The sequence below is a fragment of the Sprattus sprattus genome (genome assembly GCF_963457725.1).
Source record: "Sprattus sprattus genome assembly, chromosome: 5".
NCBI lineage: Eukaryota > Metazoa > Chordata > Actinopteri > Clupeiformes > Clupeidae > Sprattus > Sprattus sprattus.
The window spans coordinates 43160648-43183905 of NC_137924.1; the positions used below are offsets into that span (position 1 = coordinate 43160648).

At 45.9% G+C, this 23258-nt stretch overlaps 1 protein-coding gene across 1 annotated transcript in view; it reads left to right on the forward strand.

Annotated features, from left to right (window-relative positions):
• LOC308365123 (F-box/WD repeat-containing protein 7-like) overlaps positions 1 to 13823 on the forward strand; it is a 56579-nt gene extending 42756 nt beyond the window's left edge. The window contains 9 exon segments of the mRNA XM_080838460.1: positions 2705 to 2839; positions 2961 to 3017; positions 3019 to 3085; positions 3769 to 3905; positions 4309 to 4422; positions 9592 to 9773; positions 10153 to 10378; positions 10679 to 10889; positions 11783 to 13823. Of these exon segments, the coding sequence (XP_080694586.1) occupies positions 2705 to 2839; positions 2961 to 3017; positions 3019 to 3085; positions 3769 to 3905; positions 4309 to 4422; positions 9592 to 9773; positions 10153 to 10378; positions 10679 to 10889; positions 11783 to 12051 (1398 nt within the window). The 3' untranslated portion in view covers positions 12052 to 13823.
• Positions 13824 to 23258: the final 9435 nt, after the last annotated feature.

Genomic DNA, 23258 nt, shown 5'->3' on the forward strand with positions numbered 1-23258 from the left:
CACACACACACACACACACACACACACACCCTTTAACAGAGAGCATAACCGCTCATGCTGCAGGCACATCTTATTCAGGTATATTGTTTGCTTACCCTACAGGTACAGGTGTGTCTGTATATATGAGAGAGAGAGGGCAAAAGAGACTGTCTGTCCACAAATATTAATCCCCTCCTCAGGTAAAGAAAGAAGCCTCAGATTCCCGTCCCTACAGGTCCCCACACATCCCTATAGCCTAGCTTCAGTTTTAAATAAGCTTTTCATTCGTGTTCCTCTGACACGCTTGGCTCGCTTGAGACCACACTCGCAGCTTTGGGCGTGCTAGCGCTGAGTGACGGAAGGCCCCTCCACTGCCTCCTGAAAGGAGGACGGTCTGTTTGTCAGAGTGAAAGACAGGCTTAGGGCAACTTAAAATATTTGAATACCACCTTTCTCTCTCCTAGGCAGGTGGGGGTGATATCACCTCTCCTTTCTTTTGTAGTCTCACTTCGGAGAACGCAGAAAAAAAAAAAGGTTCCGTCTTGATCCAAGGCAGCGGCAGTAGCTAATGAGGTCACTTTTCTGCAAACCAGTTGTTTATAGTCTCATTTGTTCTCGGCGGTGGTGGAAATCTAAATCTGCTATGGGTAGATTACTGTGCTGGCTTACCATTTGGTAGTACTGCCAGCATCCGGCATTACCCCTTCTCAGAGCTTTCACTCTTACTGTGTGTGTCTGTCTGTGTGTGTGTGTGAGTGTGAGTGTGTGTGCTGAGTGTGTGTGCTCGCCCTGGAATAAAGTAAAGGATTACACATTGCGCTGTTCTTTTTTTCTTCTTTTTTTTCTGCTGATTCTGTAACTAGTGCATTTGTTAATCGGCTCTTTTTTTTGTGTGACCGCTTTCCCCTCTTACGCAAAATCTCCCCTCTGTCGAATAGTTTACAGAACTTCCTGGCACTGAGAAGGTGGCTTTGTAACCCAGCTCTCTTTTCAGGGGATCTGTCGTAACTGATTATATCACAAGCCTCTGTCTGAAGGAACCCCCACCCCTACACACACACACACACACACACACACACACACATGGATATACACATTCAGACAGCTTACCCATATACCCTCATTTTTGAGCGTAGACACGCGTAACCTTTCCTACCCATAACAAACATTTAGTTCGCCAGTCATTTCCTCTGAGGTCACAGAGCAATCTGATTTGCAGAGGAAATGATCATTATCTTTGCTCATTGTAATCACACACACACACACACACACACACACACACACACACACACACTGGTGTGTTTGCTTATCTCTCTTCAGACAGTGACATTTGTTTTACTTGCAAGGTTCCACTATAATGACCTTCCACTGCCAGTGCCCTGCACCGGGATGGGTATGTGCATGTCTGTCTGTCGTGTGTGTCTGTGTGTGAGTGTGTGTGTGTGTGTGTGTGTGTGTGTGTGCCCCCGTGTGCGTCCACATGTGCACAGAGGGCACTGCACTGATGATGTGATTATATCTGGGGAGTCAACAGCAGCCCCCTGACTAATTACGTAATTAAGTACTTCTCTCCATCCTTCATTTGTTTTTTCTTCCTCCCCTCCGTTGCTCTCTCGCTCCCTCCCTCCCTCCCTCCCTCCTTCACTGCCATCTTCCTGTAATTACCCCTCTGCCAAATCCCCTCCTCTAATCCGGTGGAAGGAGGCTCTGGTGGTTCTGGGCACCATGTTCTGCCGGGCGTGAAGGAGTACCTGTTCCGTGTCCCGCAACAGTGCATCAGAGGCGACAGGCCAAGCTGTTCCTAATCAAGAACCTCAGTCTTGAGAACCCCAGACTGCCCAGGCAGTTTCTTTTAAAAAGAGTACTATGCAGAGATGGGAACAGGGAAATATAAACACACAAAGAATGAGGAAGAGATGGTGCTTTTTGCCCTGTGTGTGTGTGTGTGTGTGTGTGTGTGTTTGTGTCTTCCGGTGTTTCACCTGTCATCAATCTTCATTCTTTCTTTCTGCGTAGCTCTTACGTGTGGGTACGATGACGCCGCCATTGTTATTTTGTTGGCTGAGGAGTAATTAGTTACTGTTGCAGCCTGTTCCATTCCTGAGGATGGGGTGTGTGTGTGTGTGTGTGTGTACATATGTGTGTGTCTCTGCGTGTGCGTACGCGTACGCATGAGCCTGTGTGGGTGTGTAGTGGCGAGTGATGAGTACCCCCCCCTGTCCTCAAGGCCATGTTATATAAGGATCACACAAGGCCTTTTACTCTGCATCCTCCTCTCTCCCTGTGTGTGTGTGTGTGTGTGTGTGTGTGTGTGTGTGTGTGTGTAGCAGCTTTGGTTATTAATGTTCTATTCCTTCTTCATCTGCTCTAAGGTCCCCTGTGGTCCTGTTAAATCCACACACATAGATTCTACGAAAGTAGACCTTCCATTTTAACGCAGACAAGTGCACGTGATGCATACACTTCCACAGTGGAAATGTCTCCTGCATTGTCTAGTGAGGAATTGTTGGCAAAGATTATTTAGCATTCTATGAAATAAAAATGTTCTCTCTCTCTCTCTCTCTCTCTCTCTCTCCTCCTCTCTCTCTCTCTCTCTCTCTCTCTCTCTCCTTCTCTCTCTCTCTCTCTCTCTCTCTCCTCTCTCTCTCTCTCTCTCTCTCTCTCTCTCTCTCTCTCTCTCCTCTCTCTCTCTCTCTCTCTCTCTCTCTCTCTCTCCTCCAATTAGACATGGTCGGGTCCTGAGAGGCTGTTGGCTCTGGATGAGCTGATTGACAGCTGCGAGCCGACTCAGGTGAAGCACATGATGCAGGTGATCGAGCCGCAGTTCCAGAGAGACTTCATCTCACTGCTGCCCAAAGAGGTACACACACACACACACACACACACACACACACACGACAGAACAGGCTTGGAAAACACACCCAACCACACAGTGCCCTCATTCATTAATATTCTGCGTGTGTGTGCGTGTGTGCCTCCAGCTGGCTCTGTATGTGCTGTCATTCCTGGAGCCCCGCGCCCTGCTGCAGGCAGCTCAAAACCTGCAGGTACTGGAGGATCCTGGCAGAGGACAACCTGCTGTGGAGAGAGAAATGCAGAGAGGACGGTAAGAACACACAGATTCATCTCAACAGGACAGACACGCACAAACAATGGAGGGAAAAAAAAAGAGAGAGAAAGTCTTGAGAGAGAAAGACTATACCCATATAGATGGACACACACACACACACACACACACACACACACACAGTATCCTGTGTTCATTCAGGCATATACCATAGGGACTCATGCTTGCACTCTTTCCACACACACACATACACTCACACTATATTGCTTTCATACAGGCACACACCTCCGCTCCCTACCCGCCCCCCCTCACTGCCTGACGCTCTGCACTGCAGCAGTATCAGTAGCTTTGGGCTGTATGCCAGCCACTCCAGCGAGCCCTACAACAACACCTCCATATCAATGAGCTTTCACACTCACGCAAGCACACGCTCGCACACAACTGAGTAAGCAGCAAACCCAGTGAGCCTACACACACACACACACACACACACACAGAAACTCGCTCACAAATAGGAGTGTAATCATCCTGAGTGCCCACACACACACCCCCACACATTCTCGTTTAACGTGTCTACGATTCAATGCGATGCAGATAACACTGGTCATTAATATTTCTCTCTCTCTCTCTCTCTCTCTCTCTCTCTCTCTCTCTCTCTCTCCCCCCTCTCTCTGTCTGTCGGATCCTCTCTTCTCTCCTCCTCCTCCGTGTCTGTTCTGCAGGCATAGATGAGCCACTGCATGTTAAGAGGAGAGGGCTGATGAAGCCGTGTTTCACTCACAGTCCCTGGAAGAGCGCCTTCATCCGCCAGCACAGGATAGACACCAACTGGAGGAGAGGAGATCTGCGCTCGCCCAAGGTACAAGCACACACGTATAGACCTGCCAACACTGACGCCCACGCACATGCATACAAACACACACACACACACACACACACACACACACACACACACACACACATTTATACATGTAGCCTTTCTTTGCTCTCTCTCACGCCCTCACGATCACACCATACACAACACACACATACAAACACACACACAACAAACAAACACACACACACACATAAATGCCGTTGTGTACAGGCAGCTTAACAGGTCAAACCTTAGACTCTTGAGCTGGCCCCATATTGAAGTCATTTTAAAGCCAGTCCTTAGCCGGGGTCTGTGACCTGCCTGTAAGCGGTCATAAAGTACCTGGCTCAGCGGTTGACCCCTGGTGACCTTTGGCCCTCACACTTTCCCTCCACCTCTCCTCCAGGTGTTGAAAGGTCACGACGATCATGTGATCACCTGCCTGCAGTTCTGCGGAAACCGGATAGTCAGCGGCTCAGACGATAACACCCTCAAAGTGTGGTCAGCCATTACTGGAAAGGTGAGGCATTAGACACACACACACACACACACACACACACACACACACACACACACACACACACAGAGGTGTGGATATGGTGGCATTTCTTGGATGTTCTGATCTTTTCCTTTCAAAAGGAAGTCATTTGCTGAGTTATGTCCTCTTAAAATGTCTTTTCAATCTCGGCGAGTGAAAGAAAGAAAGAAAGAAAGAAAGAAAGAAAGAAAGAAAGAGAGAGAGAGAGAGAGAGTTGGGAGAAGTAGACGGGAGATTGGTGGAACAGTGATAAAGGACGAGTGGGGGATACAGTGATTAAACCTGGAGGAAAGAAATGCTACGGCACAGACCCGAGGGTTAGGGAAATGGAGAGAACAGGGAGGGAGATTGGGGGAGGGCTGGAGACGACGGCCATATTTCACCGCTGAGATTGGGTGCACTCTCCGCTCAACCTGCCAGCCACTCACCATCACTAATGAAACCCTCCAGATTTTATGGAGCACTCCGAGACACACAGACACCCACACCCCCAGTCCCTCCGTTTCTTTTTCCGAGCCGAAGGACAACACGGACACACTCAAACGTAATTACACCCCGTCTCCGGACTGACTGCAAAATTGGCCAATTAAAGTGTCCTGCCGAGGGAGGGATGATAAAAATCAGCCAATAGCCAAAGGTCCAGATGGAAAAAAAGCACGGTGGCCGGGGGGAGGGCAGGGGGGGGAAGGCAGTCGATTGGCCGTCATAAATCAGCAACGATTGTCCTTGAATGACGGGTCCTTTTTAAGGCACTGAGAGACCACAGGCATCTCGCCCTCATGCTGAAGAGAGCAGTGCTTCAGCCAAACTGGCCAAACGAAACAACCACACACAATACGACCTTATTTATGAGAGCAAGGGGTTAACCCACATACAGCATAAGTGACCCTCCCCCCTCAATGCTAAACACATTTACACTCCCCTCCACCTCCCCGCTTTGAGAATGGAGCAGACCACACGGGAAGTGGTCCCCATTACGAGTTAATAAATGGGAGAGCCCATTGTTTTGTTTCAAGGTTGGAGATGGTAACCTGCAATGACATTACTGCTCTACTAGCCATCTGACCTTGTGCGGCTCTATAGTCAGCCATGATTCGGTCTCAGACATTCTGCATTCGCCACAAGTAGCACCAGGATGTTTGAGGTAGAATGACATTAATGGGTCACCTACATGGTCTTTACCTAGATACGCTAGCAGAGAGAAATGGATACTCCCTGTGTAATGGGGGAGTTCTTTGGGCATAGGTTACAACGTCGTGGTGCTGCCTGTCGTCACATATATAAGAACAGTGCCGTAGTGGTTAAGTGAAAGCCTATTAACATAAAGAGGCCTCAGTTGCTCTGTAATCATTAACCGCCGTTGACTTCCTCTCAGGAAGGACCCGACACGTTGAATTGTCACCGGCCGCGTGGTTGGAATTCCTGTCGCCTTTTGTTCCGTCCTCACGGCTCCGTGTGAATGGAGCGTTTTTGTTTTGGAAGACTGTGTCGTGTCGAACGTTGATTCTGAATTCTGTTTCAAACTGTTGCCTGTATACACACTATTGTGTGGAGTGTCATTGTTCCTAGAAACAATGGGTGCTATGGCTGGAGGGCAGTTGGTGTATGGCCATCTGAATGCCCAATCGATTTAGAACCGGTTTAGGGATTAATTATGAAAGTTATGCCCTTAATCCTCTTTCTAGCTCTCTCTCTCTCTCTCGCTCTCTTTCTCTCTCTCTCTCTCTCTCTCTCTCTCTCTCTCTCTCTCTTTTTCTGTCTCTTTCTCTCTCTATCGATCTCTTTTTCCCCCCTCTCTGCCCTAAGGCACTTTGTCTCTGCGCTTGGCCTTGTCCCTTAACTGGAGGGTGAAAAATGAATTTCTGATCTGTCCTATGTGACAGTGGAAATCCTTAAGAGGGATGAGTGAAAAAGGAGAAGAAGCGAAAGAGAGAAAGTGATATCAGTGGGGACTGGGATGCTGCCAACAAATTCATGCTTGGATTTCTCTGCTGCTGATTGTGAAGAAATCTGCTCACTTTACCATACGCCCAGTAATGCCTCTCTAGAATCAGCGTCTTAGCTGTCTGAATCTCCAGGATTACAGCCACACATGTTACTCCCATATTAAGATCTCTCTCTCTCTCTCCCTCGCTCGATCTGTGTGCACACTGTAAAAATCTGGCTTGAGTGAATGTCTCAGCACCCAATCTGAAACAATAAGACAGATGTTTAGTCTCTCTCTCTCTCTCTCTCTCTCTCTCTCTCTCTGTCTCTGTCTCTGTCTCTCTCTCTCACACCCTCATTCCCTCCCCCTCTCTGCCTATAATCTGCATATCTGCTGCAGTATGTGTGCAGTGGCTGATCGCTGCTGATACCCTGCCTATGATAATCCCCCCCCCCCCCCCCCCCCCAAGAGAGTTACTTGGTTTGGTGCTTACACTGAGTGGTTGGGTGAAGCTCACCGAGCCCAGCTCTCTCCTAGCCAAGGAGCTGATGCTCTACCCTCCAGAGTGCCCTAGAGACTCCTCTCATGCAGTCGCTGACGGTGATGCCAGCGTTTGAGCCAGTCTCACCCCGGCCTCTCTAAAAGCACTGATGGGTTGGGTGTGTGTGTCATTCCCCCTTACGTGATAGTTTGGGCACAGAAGTCACCCAGAGGACGGACATGGTCAGGGCTGACTAGGGGGACTGTGGGTCCAGGCTGCTTATTCCCAATTTTGTTTGTAAATATGTGACATGGGGGAAACGAAACTTGAACACTGACTGTATATGTGCTCATACTGAAAAGCTGATTGGATTGTGATGACTTTCATTTTGTTACACTAGAAAATATAATTTAATCTGATTCTGGAGCCAAATGTCAAACTGCAAATGGTAGTACAGTAGTCACCCACCCAGCTAATGAGCGAGGTTTTTGCTGTTTTGTGTGTGTGTGTGTGTGTGTGTGTGTGTGTGTGTGTGTGTGTGTGTGTGTGTGTGTGTGTGTGTGTGTGTGTGTGCCTATAGACACACACAGGCTTGCACAAAGGGCCTGGAGCTGCTGTTTTCTGCGGTGAGGCTTAATTTCCCCTCTGTCAGCCCAGTTTCGGTGTACATTCCTTCTGCAAACAGAGACTGCTCCACCTGCTGCTCTCCTGTCTGGGCCTGCCTTGCCCTTTGACTGAGAGTGCTGTAGGTGTGTGTGTGTGTGTGTGTGTGTGTGTGTGTACAGTATGTGCCAGAGGAGTGAGCGAGCGAGAGGGTGGCAGAGTCAGAACAATCACAGGCGGGGCAGCACGCACAGCAAGAAAGAGCTGCATTGCAGAATCCACGAGGCTGGCGCATGTGGCGCCGTATCTTTGAACAGTGGCATCTACTGTCCAGCCTGTGTGTCCGGGCTGCAGTAAAGCTGAAGCAGGGGAGACCGTGTGATTGGCTGTTTTTTAAACTGATTTAGCCGCAGCTTCCAAGAGCCTCCATGGGGGTCAGTCGCTCGCTCCCTGTCTACCCCAGCAGAGGGGCCTTCACTGGGGCTATCCTGAGGGCCTGTTTTAAACAACCAGGCTGTGGGGTAGTATGTGTGGAATGTCAGGTGTGAGCACTGGCTCGCCAGCCCGCCCCGGCAACCGCCTCAATATTTACTCCTGTCGCCTAGGAATCCAACGGTCGGAAAGAGGAAGGGTTGAGGGAAAGGGAGAGAGGGGATGGGTAGGATGGAGGAGAGAGGGAGTTTTTTGGAGCGTAGCTGTGAGCAGCAGTGCTTCAATATTTGACTTTGTGTTTTCACGCCTTTGACTTCTTCCAGGAGATTGTCAGATCTCAGCACTTGAGACAGAGAGAGAGAAAGAGAGTGAGTGTGTGTTTGCTTGCTTGCTTGCTTGCTTGCTTGCTTGCACCAACACTGTTCTTGGAAGAACAGTACTTGCTACTTCGACTAGATTTATTCCCTGTCCGCATAGCCGGGCCATGGGAGACTCCCCTTGGCCAGAAATGCACACCTCAGCAGTATAAGACAAACACACACACGGGACACATACACACACACACACACACACACACACACATACACACAGACACAAACACACACTATGCATACAGACACTTTCTCGGCTGTGCACCCACACTAACGTAGACATGTTTCCCAACATTCTTTATCAGCATTCTTTATTTATTTATTCTTTATATGGTCTTGCAGTGAATTTTATGAGCATGTTCCGTAATTGAAGACGGGGGACAAATATCTCAAAGCTACCCACTGGCCTCCTGAGAATAACAAATCATTGAGGCGGTTCGAAACACAGGTCTAGACCTATCTCTCCCTCCTCTACCCCTCCCCCCCTTCCTTTCATCCTCCCTTTCCTCCTTTCCATCCTCTCTTTTGCTCCTCTCATCTCCTATACGTAGATCAACAGGGGGCCCTAATTCATTCGTGCTGTTGCAGGAGCGTTTCCGCCATCTGAGGAATTAATCGCATCGACTTAAATTTGCACAATTACATTAAGACGCACCAAATGAGAGCCCGGCGAGTCGCAGCCATCAATATCCCATTAAGCGTCTCTGATGAGGCCAGTCTCAGAGGTTTTCAAGGCGCTTTTTTTTTTTGTGATGGGCGGAGCGGGTGCTCTCTCTCTCTCTCTCTCTCTCTCTCCGTCTCTTGCTTTTGTGTTCCGTCACAGATGTCGGCGAACGAGAGCGGCCTAAAAGAAAGATGTTTGTTTTTTGTATGGCTGAAAAAATTGATGAGCGAGAGAGAGAGAGAGAGAGAGGGGGGCGGGGGGGGGGGGGATGAAGAGCTAAAGATGAGAAACGCAACACACTGAGAGGGGATTCTTCGCCATCGTTCTGGGCGAGATGTTATGTTTGTAAATAATCTCGGTGAGTGGGTGGGGAGCTCGGTGGGGGAAATAGTCGCTGTGTGTTCCCAGACGTCGTGAATCATTTCTCTTCTTCAATTTCCCCTCCCTTATCACCACCATTGCTCTCTAAGCACGGAATGAAATGCTCAAGTGGAGAGAAAAGCATTACAGAGATTGTTAAAGCAGGGAGGGTAATGTGGTAATATTACAAAGCCATTAATAACAGTGATACGTCTCTCTCTCTCTCTCTCTCTCTCTCTCTCTCTTCCTCTTCCTCTCTCTCTCTCTCTTCCTCTCTCTCTCTCTCTCTCTCTCTCTCTCTCTCCACCCACAGTGTTTGAGGACGCTGGTGGGACACACGGGCGGCGTGTGGTCGTCCCAGATGCAGGACAGCACCATCATCAGTGGCTCGACCGACCGCACGCTTAAGGTGTGGAACGCCGAGACGGGCGAGTGCGTGCACACGCTGTACGGCCACACCTCCACGGTGCGCTGCATGCACCTGCACGGCAAGAGGTGAGCGGGTTCAACATGATGACTCGGTGCCGTTCATATGTGGAGCGGAGTAGACATGATGTGTCTGCTGTTACTATGTGGAGCGGAGTAGACATGATGTGTCTGCTGTTACTATGTGGAGCGGAGTAGACATGATGTGTCTGCTGTTACTATGTGGAGCGGAGTAGACATGATGTGTCTGCTGTTACTATGTGGAGCGGAGTAGACATTATGTGTGTATGGAGTTACTGCCTCTTTGTGCTAACTGTGCTTATCAGATTTGGAAGTAAACTGTGGCAATACATTTTAGAGGCATTTACTCTGGAAAAAACAACTCTTGCCTTTTTTTTGCCATTATTTCCTCCCACCTAATGATGTTGTGTTTGTCTTTGTGTCTCAGGGTGGTGAGCGGTTCACGGGACGCCACGCTGCGCGTGTGGGACGTGGAGTCGGGCCAGTGCCTGCACGTGCTCATGGGCCACGTGGCGGCGGTGCGCTGCGTCCAGTACGACGGGCGGCGCGTGGTCAGCGGCGCCTACGACTTCATGGTCAAGGTGTGGGACCCCGAGACGGAGACGTGCCTTCACACGCTGCAGGGCCACACCAACAGGGTCTATTCACTGCAGGTGAGTGGACTGAACACGCACGCTCACGCTCACGCTCACGCTCACGCTCACGCTCACGCTCACGCTCACGCTCACGCTCACGCTCACGCTCACGCTCACACTCACACTCACACTCACACTCACACTCACACTCACACACTTATGTGGATAAACAAATACATATTGCCCATATACACCAACCACATTCCATTACAACTATTAATTGAAGCTCTGCAAATGTGCACCCACGCTAATAAATAGTTGGTGAATATTGACGATGGAGGGATTTCTTACCGAGGTGTTCTCTTTGCCTCCCTCCAGTTTGATGGCATCCACGTGGTGAGCGGTTCTCTGGACACGTCCATCCGCGTGTGGGACGTGGAGACGGGTAACTGTGTCCACACGCTCACCGGCCACCAGTCCCTCACCAGCGGCATGGAGCTCAAGGACAACATCCTGGTCTCGGGAAACGCCGACTCCACCGTAAAGATCTGGGACATCAAAACCGGACAGTGCCTACAGACTCTACAAGGTAAGAGAAAGCGAATGAGACCGTTTGAGGAGAGGAATATAAGAAGAGATGAGCGAGAAGAGAGGGGAAGGGTGTCCCAGAGACGAGGGCTGGGATGGAAGGAGAGCTGGTTGGGATTGATGGGTGTGTAGGCTGTCATTTGTGCACTGTAATAAGAGGTGGGGGTAGTGGGATGTTGGTGATTTAGTAGGTCAGGCCAGCAACGGGGGTCAGTGGGTATTTCCAGTCACAAAAACACTCTTGCTCACACACACACACACACACACACACTCACAAACACACTCACACACACACACACACACACACACACACACACACACACACACACACAAAGGTGATGGAAAGGGACTACAATGGTCCCTGCATTCCTGGCCGATTTACTTAGCAGAGCGAGACCAGGCTCGACCCTCTGTGTTTCTCTCTCTATCTCTCTCTCGCACAATTATTCTACAAAAACGAAACACCGAGCCAGGGAATGCAGACAAGCAGCCATTCATGCACAACACAACAGACAGCACAACACACTGCTGTTTGTTTGCATCAGATTTGATGTGATAAGGATTTACTTTGTTCAAGTGTTACACATTCATGTCTCCTTTTAAACATTCAATTTAGAAACTTTATTTTTTGCTAGTTAGCTATTTGCCGAGACTTGGGAAAAGTCTGTTTTATTTGTTGAAAGATAATCCACACAAACAGAATAATGACAAATAAAAGTGAGATTGTGAGTGGTCTTTTGTTAAGACATCACACAGGCAATGAAGACATATAGCGCTAATGGCTAACTGGCATTCTTTTATATACAGGCTAATCCAGAGACGCACTGGTATTGCCTTGCAAGTCTGACACATATACAGCTAACTCTAACATCTGGCCTCTGTCTCCTTCCCCAGGGCCTCACAAGCACCAGAGTGCTGTCACGTGCCTCCAGTTCAACAAGAGCTTTGTGGTGACGAGCTCCGACGATGGCACCGTCAAGCTATGGGACCTGCGTACGGGCGAATTCGTGCGCGACCTGGTGAGCCTGGAGAGTGGAGGCAGCGGCGGCGTCGTGTGGCGCATCCGTGCCTCCAACACCAAACTCGTGTGCGCCGTGGGCAGCCGCAACGGCACAGAGGAGACCAAGCTGCTCGTGCTGGACTTCGACGTGGACATGAAGTGAAGGGGCAGAGGCTGTGTGGCCAGACGGTGACTGAAATACCAACGACTCGGTCCTTGTGGAGAGGGGGGCGTAAGACACAGAGTTTTCCACCCTCACCCCCTCAAAAAACTAAAACATAAACATGGAGGTGATGGGGAAGTGGAGTTTTCATTGACAGTTTCAAGATCACCGCAAGAACTTAGCGGAAGGCAACAGATTGTGCCAGAATGTTCCAGAAGTCCGTTTCCACATCACCTCCAGTTCCTGCCCCTTCTCCTCGGCTGGCACCACCCTTTGGACTGAGACCCCAATCAAAAAAAGGGATGGTCGGCTAGCGCTGAAGCACTGACTTAAAACTGATACAAAGGCCAAAATTTCTCCAACTCCCTCTACTGGTGTGGAGATGTATTGCACAGAATCTCATCGCTCTCCAAACAGCCTGGTTTAGCTATGGGGGATGTGAGTTTAAGGTACTGTAGTGAATGTAGGCTTCTTCAAGAGACATTAATCCCAAGCCAGGCTGTGGATTGACTGCTGTACAAAACAAGTCTATAAGAAAGAGAGAGAGAAAAAAAAACATCAAACACGGACGTTTTGTCACGCCATGGTAAATATTGTATAAAGGAAAAACATGCTGAAACGGATGTAAATTGTTTTTTAAAGAGAATATGAATATTGCTTCTTATGGGGGTGGGTCAGGGCATGAAAAAAGTATATATGTGGCAACAGCCTTTAAAAAAAAAAAAAAAAAAAAACTCACCTCATCATTTTTTATAAAGTTCACTTATTTTCCGCTGTGTCATCTCTCGACATCTTTTGAGGACATCCTGTACTGTGAAAGTTTGATCATTCTTGCATTGTCACTCATCAAGACGAGGAAGAAAAAAAAATCCATGCCACAACTCCCATCCTGTTCTACCATACTTGCCAAGAAACTCGCCGAGTTTCACAGTGTTATTACCTCCATCCCTAGTCTCCTCCCCCTCATTCTTTCTCGCTCTCTCCTTCTTTCTCTCACTCGCTCTTTCTCAGCTTACTTGGTCAAGTTTGTGGAACCGCTCTATATCCTCTATGGCCAAACCTGCTGAAATGGTCTGCTGCTACTAAGAAGACCTTATTTTTTTTAATCAATGCTGTTTTCATGGCTGTGACGTTTTAGTCCCAGGATGAATAACTTCCAAACCAGACGTTGCTGTGTTGACTTTGTCCTTTCGTTTGTGCCATTGATACTGAAGCCAAATGTGCCTCTAAGAGGCTAACGGTGATTGACAGGTGGTGAGCGTGCTTGTGGCTGTGTGTGCTTGTTCTCGTCGAATGAAAGCTGGTTGGTTGAAAGCTGTGAGTGAATGGGTTGTGTGTGATTAAAAAAAAATGGTCCGTTTCTGAGATACATGGCTTACGTTAAACGCAAGGAGGATGTAATGGCATTGGTTACACATTGATGGTGATTTATTTGTATTTATTATTGTATATGGCCACTGTGGTGCGTTGACTGTGTTTTGCTTTCTCAGTGTCTGATCTTGTTATGACTACGAAAGCAAGCCTTTTAGCTAAGCGGGCCATCCACATAGGCTACTCTCTGTGTTAATTGCCATACACCAGTCAAACTGAACTGTGACATGTAATTGAGTATTGCTGTCCCTCACAACCGTCTTCTTTTCTTTTCTTGCCCCTCATCGCACCCCTCCCTTCCCCCCCCCCCCCCCCTTCACTCTGGTTTATGTTAGGGTCTGGTTTATGAAATCAGATGAGTCTGGCCTGATGTTTTATTCAAAAGGTGGAATTAGGAGAAAAGGATCATCTTATCATTTGATCCATGACATTTTTAAATCATTATTGTTATTTTCTTATAAATTATAAAGTGCAATAAAATGTGCGGTATCATTTTTCAAATCTTGTCTCTTGGTGTTTACTGTGCTGTGTATGAAGATAAAAGAGTGAATTTGCATAACCTTCTCTTTCTCCACACACAAAAGTTGTAAGTTTCTTTTTGAAGCCTTCTGATCAATACTAATGTTTGCCTGTATGAAAGTTTGTTTGGATCAATAAGGACATTTGCAGTCACCCTAAAAGCTTTCAAGTTCTGATCGATGAGGATGAAGCCATCTCTGACGCCTCTCGTGCTGCTTCAGCTAATAGAACTGCTTAAGTTAAATACGGAGGGCCCCAGTCAGAACCACCAAGTATGCAGCAGCCATAATTCTGTCTGAAATATTTCCCACAATACAAGTCAAATACGGTTATCCTTCATCCCACTGCCATCAAATGGATACATAGAATTGGCAGCCGCAGTGATGGACACGGCAAGAAATTACATTAGCAAGATTAAATATGGAAAAAAGGGTTTTTTTCCATTAAAAAAGCTGGGTAGTGCTTTCTTTTCTTCTCCGTGATGGCGTGGGATGAATTAGCCGTTCGTCTGTAAGAAAAATAACACATTAAATTAACATTAGCTCTGGATGATGGCGTAAAACCCATTCATCAAAGCCAACGATCCTCTCAACAGATACAAAAAAAGAAAATCTGGTATGTCTCTAACGATGACAATGCAACCATTTCAAGCTGGTTCTAAGTGTTATTCTCTCTACATATAATTGTTGTCATAGCAGCCTCAGGAAAACAGTCCCCATCTTTGGCTCCAGAGACTTCACCACAGGAACACTGCGCAAGCTTAGCAGGAGGGAGTTGCCTCTATTAACCTCAAATAGCTAATTAACCTTATTTGTGTTTTACTGGCAAAATCTTACAAAACTTTCTCCCATTAGGGACCGTATTTGAAAGCTACGGTTCCATAAAGGTGAATACAGGGAGTGGAGTTTACAGGCTCACAGGAAATCCTTAAAAGCTAGAGAGACAAAAGGTGAACCGTGGCTGTATGAACGGTCATGGCCATCAAGCCTGCCAGCACATGTCTGGGAGTACAGGTTTGATAGAGGGTGCGCCCAAGTACTGCGAAAACAAGTAAACAAAACAAAATTACTCCAGTATTCCATTGTGAAAACAGTAGCGCTTAGCAGAGCTTTAATGAACACATTCTTTAATGTTCTTCCAGGCCTCCCACACGTGAAATTTGGAAACATAAATTGTAGCTCAGGTTCTGAGGGACTGGGTAAACTGAACTCATTAGATTGATGCATTCTTTCTTTACTTCTCTTGCTTTTTTGCTTTCATGTTTTGGAAATGAGTAAGATTATGTAAAATACCCCCGTAAGACACTGTAGTTATACAAGCTTGACGGCCCCTTTGTTACCAGGTTTGGGGAGAGAAGATTACTCTGGAATATCACTAGAACCCAAGCTGTACTATCTTACGGCATCCATGCTCTGTCCATGAGACCGCTGCTGTGAGTTACCTCAGTCATCAATTCAAATGGACAGGACTGTATACAGTGACACTAAAGAGCTGATATCCATAGCCTGTCCTTGTGTAACTACTGTAGAAGTCCTTTCTCCTCACTGTGTTTTTAGGGATAGGAATGGTATACTCAGTGATACCCTTACCATAGTTTGTGCTTAAATTCTTAAGAATCACAGAGGACCTAGGGGAGTGGGCTAGGCTGCTGGGAAAACAACTGGACTAAATTGCTGACAGCCGGTCTTTGCCTGAAGTGGTATCTCATGTGAGGAGCCCAGAGGCAAGGTAAACTAGTGCTTATCATTCCTACAGAACTGCTCAGGTGTCTCATGGGAGAGGGTTTCAACACACAGCAGATGAGTTGGAACACGTCTAGAACAAAATCGACCCCTTCATAAACACATACCTTTCTAATAAGACCTGTTTGCCTGAGGCTAGGGAACAATCATACTCGATAAAACATCTCTGCCAAAGGGTGCTCGGAGACCTGGTGAATAATAGTATTGTGCACATCCAGAATGGCTAATATTTCTCAATTTCACAATTAAAACAATTGAGAAACACTCGTGTTAGCTGTTACTCATGCATTAAGGCATACATTACAAGCAGCACTCATGAATTGGGTATGTTAGTCTTGACGTGTAGATGGTGTGACCTCAAGCACTGTTCTCACATGCTGTTACGACCTTTAAACTTCCCTCAGGATGTTTTCGCAAGGAAAACATTTATCCTTGATTTCTTCACTGATTGATTTCTGACTTTTCATGTCGATTTCACCTCAAAACAACTGTGCTGAGAGAAATTGTATGGGAGTTTGTCAGCATTAGCAGTGGAGCTCATTATCCATTCCAGGGGGCCTCCAACTCAGTTCCTCAGCGATGGGAACAGGAAGTCTAAAGCAGGTTCTTATTTTCAATTTTTGTATTCCACATTTAAAACAAGCCATTAAAAATCAGCCATTAGTAAAACCTTAATTTCTAAAAGTATGGACCCCGTGTGACTCTGCTACCAACATGGTTGAATATAATAATTAAGGCTCTGTGCCTAGTAACTCTCAGGTAGGGACCTAAGGGAGGGGGCTAGAATCCAACGGTATGGCCAGTCAGCAGCATATCATTACCCCCTGCTGGCTATCAGGCCCCTGGGGGACTGAGCAAGCCACCACTCCATCCTGTTCGACAGTTCTCGTCTTGGAGAAACAGGCTGACCCAGCGGCAGCGTGTGCATAATCAGCTCCCAACCCCTGCCTTGCACCAAGCCCGATCATTCAACTTACATTCATGTTTGCATTATGCATAGGTTATTCATTAGCATGGTTATGTATGCGGTTCTTATTCCATGGGCACACAGTAATTTATAATACAAGTAAATGGGTTGGCTGGGATGACACAACAGATGTCCGCGTGGCTGTGGCACCTGCTAGTTGGAGCCATTCATTCTCCTATTTAAGGGACATTATCGACCCGCTGTGGTGTCAGAGATTGGCTTCTGGTCACTGTTTTGACAGATGAAGATGATTAATCAGCGTTTAAAAATGTGACTTTGCTATTGTGTCTCTGTGTGTGTGTGTGTGTGTGTGTGTGTGTGTGTGTGTGTGTGTGTGCAGGGGGGTGTCACTCCCTTTGCCATCTGCCAGAGGATGGTTGGTCAAGTTCCGTGGCAACAGACAGTTGGTGTAAGGGGGCGGGAGGTTGTTTAATGCCATTATGGATTCATTCAATTCCTGTTCCTTCTATCTTTTCCTTTTTTTTTCATTCCCTCTCTCTCTCCTGCTCTCTGTCTTTCTATCTGGCAGACTCCTTACTTCTCCTCCGTCCTTCCCTTTCTCTCATGTTGTTTTTCAGTCTCCCTGAAAGCAGAGTGTGACAGAATCTGAGTGGATCAATGCAGTCCTCTCACTCACCCATCCCCCCCCCCCCCCCCCCCTCCCCCCCCCCCGGCCTCTTTTCTTTGCTTTCTTGCATTTCAAAGTCACCACAGCTCTATGCCTCTTCTCTGTCTGTTTTTCTATCTCATGCTCACCTTCTCCAGTTCATCTTTCGAGGCAAAGGGGGAGGTTGGTCTCATCAGAGTGATCTGGAGCAGTGAGACGAGAGATAACACCAAAGAGAAAAGCATTATGGGAGGTTTCTTTAGGTGGCGGTCGGTCGGCAGCTCTGAAGACCATGTGGTAGCTGTGCGTCATGCCTGCCGGTGACCCCTCCGTGATCTCTGTCAGCCCCTGCCTTTGTGCGAGGGTGACTAATGACCCGCCGGTGACAGATTAGTTTACAGCCCGAGACAAAGCAGGAAGTGGTTGCACTGTTGGTTTCCCTGGAAGCAGGAGGTGTTTAGGAGGTATGGACATGCCCAATCTGTCACCATGGTGACAGGGGTTCTGAAAGGGAGGTCAATGGGGGGATTTGGCCCCCGAAAAAGTCCATAAGTGGGCCTATAGGCTGTCAGTTAGTGTGTCAGTTAACGTAGCACGTGCAGAGAATATACAGAGTGGCAAAAATGCCAGGGCATATTGTCTGCCTCAGGTGAAACATTTGTTTTAAACCAGCCATTAACAATACCATTCCTGTGTCTCTGTCTCCTTCTGGGGACACACTCTGCATGCTTCACTGACAAGTTCTCATTTTTACGGTCTGTCTGTCAATTTTTATTTCCTTTTTACCATTCGTTTTTTTCCCCTCACTTCACATCTCATCTTTTCACTATTTCACCATGTCCACGTAACAGTCAAACCTTTTATTTTCCTCTGAGAGAGTGCCTCTATTTTTTGTCACTGCTGGACTGTGGTGACAGTACTTTTCTATATCTCTAAAAGCTCTCCATTCCTTGCAGGTATCTCTGCTATACATCTTAATGGTAATCAGTCTTCAGTATGACACATCAGTTTTCTTCACCAGATGACTCCTCATCATTTACTGTTTTTAGACTTTCTTTATGCATATATCATTTATATTTAAGGTCAGTTCAGACTAAAGATTTAAGACAACACGAGCTGCAACTTCTTGAAACCATCAACTTGCTGCAACAAAGTGTTCACCATAGATCAAACTGAACAGTACAATTCGCATACTTTGTCTTTGAAAAAAAAGCTCTTTTGCATTTTATTGTATTTTGTTTTCATATTTCTCTGGCCTTGTGAGATGTCAAAAAAGACAAGATACACCTGATATGTCGAATACAAATATTTCTTGAGAACAATTATTACTTTCTGCTACACTGCAGTTACAGACCTCACCAGACTTGTTTGAGACTGCAGTGATTTAATTAAAACAAATAACAAAAATTCACACACAAAAAGTGTACAGTAATGTAATGTTATGCTGGGTTAGTTTTGTCTTGAGTTTCAGTATATAAAGTGTGAATCAGTGTGAATCTCAGACGTCTGGATGGGAAAGAAACTCAAGCTTTTTAATGAGCTCATACTCAGCCAAGATACTGTCATTACTGTCATGCCCCGTCAAACATGTGGTTACAGATATGCCATATCATCATTTTATTTCCTGTAACAAAGCAGTTTATGGGACAGCTCATGTATCATTGCCAAGAGTCAGAAACTAACTTGGGACCAGTGCATGCAGAGACAGCTGCTCTTTAGGTATTGAGCGCACCTTCGGTGACTTAAATAAATAAATAATTCACAAACATATTTTAGAGCAACACAGCTACAGGGAATATCAATTCAAAATGCAGGGCTACAAAGCTTGTTTGCATGACGATTGTCGCATGGACACCTCAAACTTCTGTTATGGAGAAGCAGGTAAGGAGAGACACTTTAAGAAACACCTTGGAGTTCTGGGATCAGATGCCAAAATCTCTTATTGCAGCCTTCGGCATCAGGAGTGCAAAGGATAATATGTTCTCAGATCTGCCTGCAGGGTATTTAATGTTTTTGCCAAAGGGGGAAATGTAACACCCACCAACGTAATAACTTCCCACCAACGTAATAACCCTGCCAACGTAATAAAAAAGTGTGCATTTTAGACGTAATAGCCCGGCCAACATAATAATTTCCTGCCAACGTAATAATTCTTGCCTCCTGCCAACGTAATACACAGCTTCCTGCCAACGTAATAAGTATTACATTGGCAGGAAATTATTACGTTGGTGGGAAGTGTAACACCCACCAATGTAATAACTTCCCACCAACGTAATAACCCTGCCAACATAATAAAAACGTGTGCATTTCAGATGTAATAGCTTGACCAAGCTTGAGAAGTCTTACATTTTGTTACATTTTGTCCCACCAATGTAATAAATTTGATAATTTGCTTTATAGATTCCACTGGGCAGTAAGCTCTTATTTGTATTGAAGACTTTGTTCCCAATGACATTCTCATCTCTTGTCTGACACATTTAACTATACAGTTTTGAACAATAATACAAAGAAATAGTGATGGCAACAAAGTTAACTTAGATGGCAACAAAGTCTACATGCAAATGCAACCCTAATTCAGGGCCCTGTTTCTCGACAGGTTAGTTGCTAACTAAGTTAGCAACTTACTTGGTTGCAATGCAATTTCCCATTGGCAACTTACTAAGTTGCTACTTAGTTAGCAACTAACCTGTCGAGAAACAGGGCCCAGTTAATGAATAAAAGTATTTTGATTTGTTTGTGCGTCGTTTGTGCACGATTGTGCAGGCAAAATGAGCGTTTGTGCACAAACCGTCTTTAAGATATTTAACTTTTAGGACTTAACATAAATAAAATGATAAAAAACCAAACAAAGTGACATACAAATGGTTTGTGCACAAACATTAATTTTACCCACAGGAGTATGCACAAACAATTCCAAGCATTTTTGAGTCATTTGGATGTTGACGGGGTGCTGCGTCACCTACTTCCAAAAAATAATTAAAAGTTAAATTATATAAAAACGGTTTGTGCACAAACGTTAATTTTGCCTGCACAATCGTGCACAAACGAAGCACAAACGATTCCAACCATTTTCGAGTCATTTGGATGTTGAGGGGGTGCTGAGTAGCCTATGGTCAATTAAGGTCACAAAGTTAAATAGGCTATCTTAAAGACGGTTTGTGCACAAACGCTCATTTTGCCTGCACAATCGAAGGCCTACCAGAAAACAGTGGAAAAGAGGCATATATCTGTACGGTTAAATGTGTCAGATAAGAGATGAGAATCCTGACATGTCTTTGCCCCTTCAATACAAATAAAAACTTACTACCCAGTGGAATCTATTAAGCAAATGATCAAATGTATTACATTGGTGGGACAAAATGTAACAAAATATAAGACTTCTCAAGCTTGGCCGGACCATAACATCTGAAATGCACACTTTTTATAACGTTGGCAGGATTTTTACGTTGGTGGGAAGTTATTACGTTGGTGGGTGTTACACTTCCCACCAACGTAATCATTTCCTACCAACGTAATAAGTATTACGCTGGCAGGAAGCTGTGTATTACGTTGGCAGGAGGCAAGAATTATTACGTTGGCAGGAGATTATTACGTTGGCCGGGCTATTACGTCTGAAATGCACACTTTTTTATTACGTTGGCAGGGTTATTACGTTGGTGGGAAGTTATTACGTTGGTGGGTGTTACAGGGAAAATATCTGATTGTACAAATGGCTCACTCTTAGTCTGGAAATGTCATGTGAAACCTAACATGGAAAGCATTCATAACGGTGTGGGGTTACATTGTGTCACCTGAATTTCCCTACGGGGATTCATAAAAGTTTATCTTATCTTATTTTATCTTAATTTTCTCAAAGAGGCACATTTCATACACACACATTCACGTGGGATAATAATTCAGTTATGACTTGGCCATGGTATGTCTATCAGATAAGATGCTGGAAATGCAACTACATACTATATTAGACCTGATCGCTGCTTCAAACAGGAAAGACACCCCCAAATCAAACAAACAACTGAACATGACCACAACAAAAACAACCTATTCTACTGTTCAATAATTTAAAAAAGAAAATTTTACCTGTTGCATAAATTCGGATGCGAGTAGTTTCTGTCCACTTATCTTACACTTTATAGGCATCATGGTGAAGCTAAAACAAAAGTAGCTCACTAGATAGGTGGACTAACAGTCAAGTAAGGTAAATATTTAATCAGTTCATGTCTTTTTGTAATACTGTTGATAAAACACATTTTTTTAAGCATCGTTAAAACTTCCAGGCACGACCTTGCCTGTAATGAAAATGTGACGTCAATACCAGGAGACAGTAACTAGGTGGTAAATCGAATGTTTAACATTCTATGGAACTTTAATTTCATAAACTAGAACACATCTGGGTCAGTTCTTTTTGAACACCACAGCAGGCAGGCGATTGCGACTTTACTCCACAAGCTCCAATTCAATATTTGAATCGGTTCTACTAGCTGGATATTTAACAGTTTTATTTTCAAAGTTACATTGCTTTATTGTTGGGTTGACGACGCTACTTAAAATTATTAAGATATTTTGTTTGGGCTAGTAAAAACAACTTTGCTATTACTAGTTAGCATTGCTAACTAAATATTTGATATTCATTTGGGTGGGCAGTCAGTTAGTTAAAAAAGCTAGCGAGAGAACTTCTTCCTGTAACTTCTTCATTTTTAAGTATTTCTTTCGTATAACCTCCATTCTTGTATTGGAAATGGAGATTCGTACTAACCCCTTTAGCAGGTTTGATGTTCCACCATTTATTTGTGCAGCTAGCCTCGCTGTATCAGCGATGGGGACAGCGGTTTTCTTTTACAGGTGGCGGAAAGAAACGGCGGAGATCGGGACTCAGACGGAGTGGGTGACCGTGGAGGTTGGGAGCCAGGCTGGATGGGAAACGGCAGAGCAGGGAACCCAGTCGGTTTGTGTGACAGCCGAGGCTGAGACTCAGTCCGTTTGGGAAACGGCTGAGGCCGGGACCCAAGCGGAGTGGGAAACGGTCGAGGCTGGAACTCAGGCTTACTGGGAAACCAGCGAGGCCGGGACTCAGGCGACGTGGGAATCTGCGGAGGCCGACACTCAAGCGGTTTGGACTGACGGTAATGAGCGTATAGCTTCCTGACATTTCTGTGGCAGCTGCTTAAAATGCCCATTCAGGGTATAAGGCATTGTTCTCTATACGATTATGAAGGTGTTGCGCGTGTTGATCTCTCTATGCAATTTTAAAGTCTTAACTAAAGGTTTTATTATTTTCTTTTAGTGTTCTTCCTTGCGATGAGGATGGCATCCCACATGGTGAGCTCTCATAACTAGTTGGGATGTAGTTGTTTGATAGGACACTGCACCATTGTTTGAATACAGACTCAGAGAGTATGTACTGTATGTGCCTATAATTGACCTCTGTGCTGCAGGGCCTTCTGGATGCTGAGCATGGACCAGAGCTGCTGTTTGGGGTATTTAGGGCATTTTAAAGTCATCAGTATGGGTCTCTCCTGTGCTATTGGTGACTTTCACTCACCTCTGCTTTCAGCCTTTTCAATGAAAAGATGTTTTCAAGATCAGCCATCTTATATATGTCTGAATGTTGTGTTACTGAATTGCAGACTCAGGAAGTCCAGAACACACGGCAGACGGTGGGGTTCGAGCACGCTGAGTGGTTCTCCAGCGGTCCGAGGGTGAGCAAGCAAGCGAGCAAGGAAGACATTTTGGCACCATTTAAGACCAGGGTTTACCATCTGTGTGGCTTTTTAATTAGCCTGTCTGCTTTTGTTAATCTATTCACTGGTATGTTTGTTTTTGTAGTGGGTGGAGGTGAAGATGTCTTGCACAGAGAGGCTGGATGATTCCCTGAAGAGGCAGTGGTTTGTCCTGACCAACATTTTCCAGGTCGAGACCCCAGAGGTATTCTAATTAGCAAAGACCCGGTTTTAAAAATCTGTCATTCATATCTCTGATTCCTGAATAGTTAACAGATTTG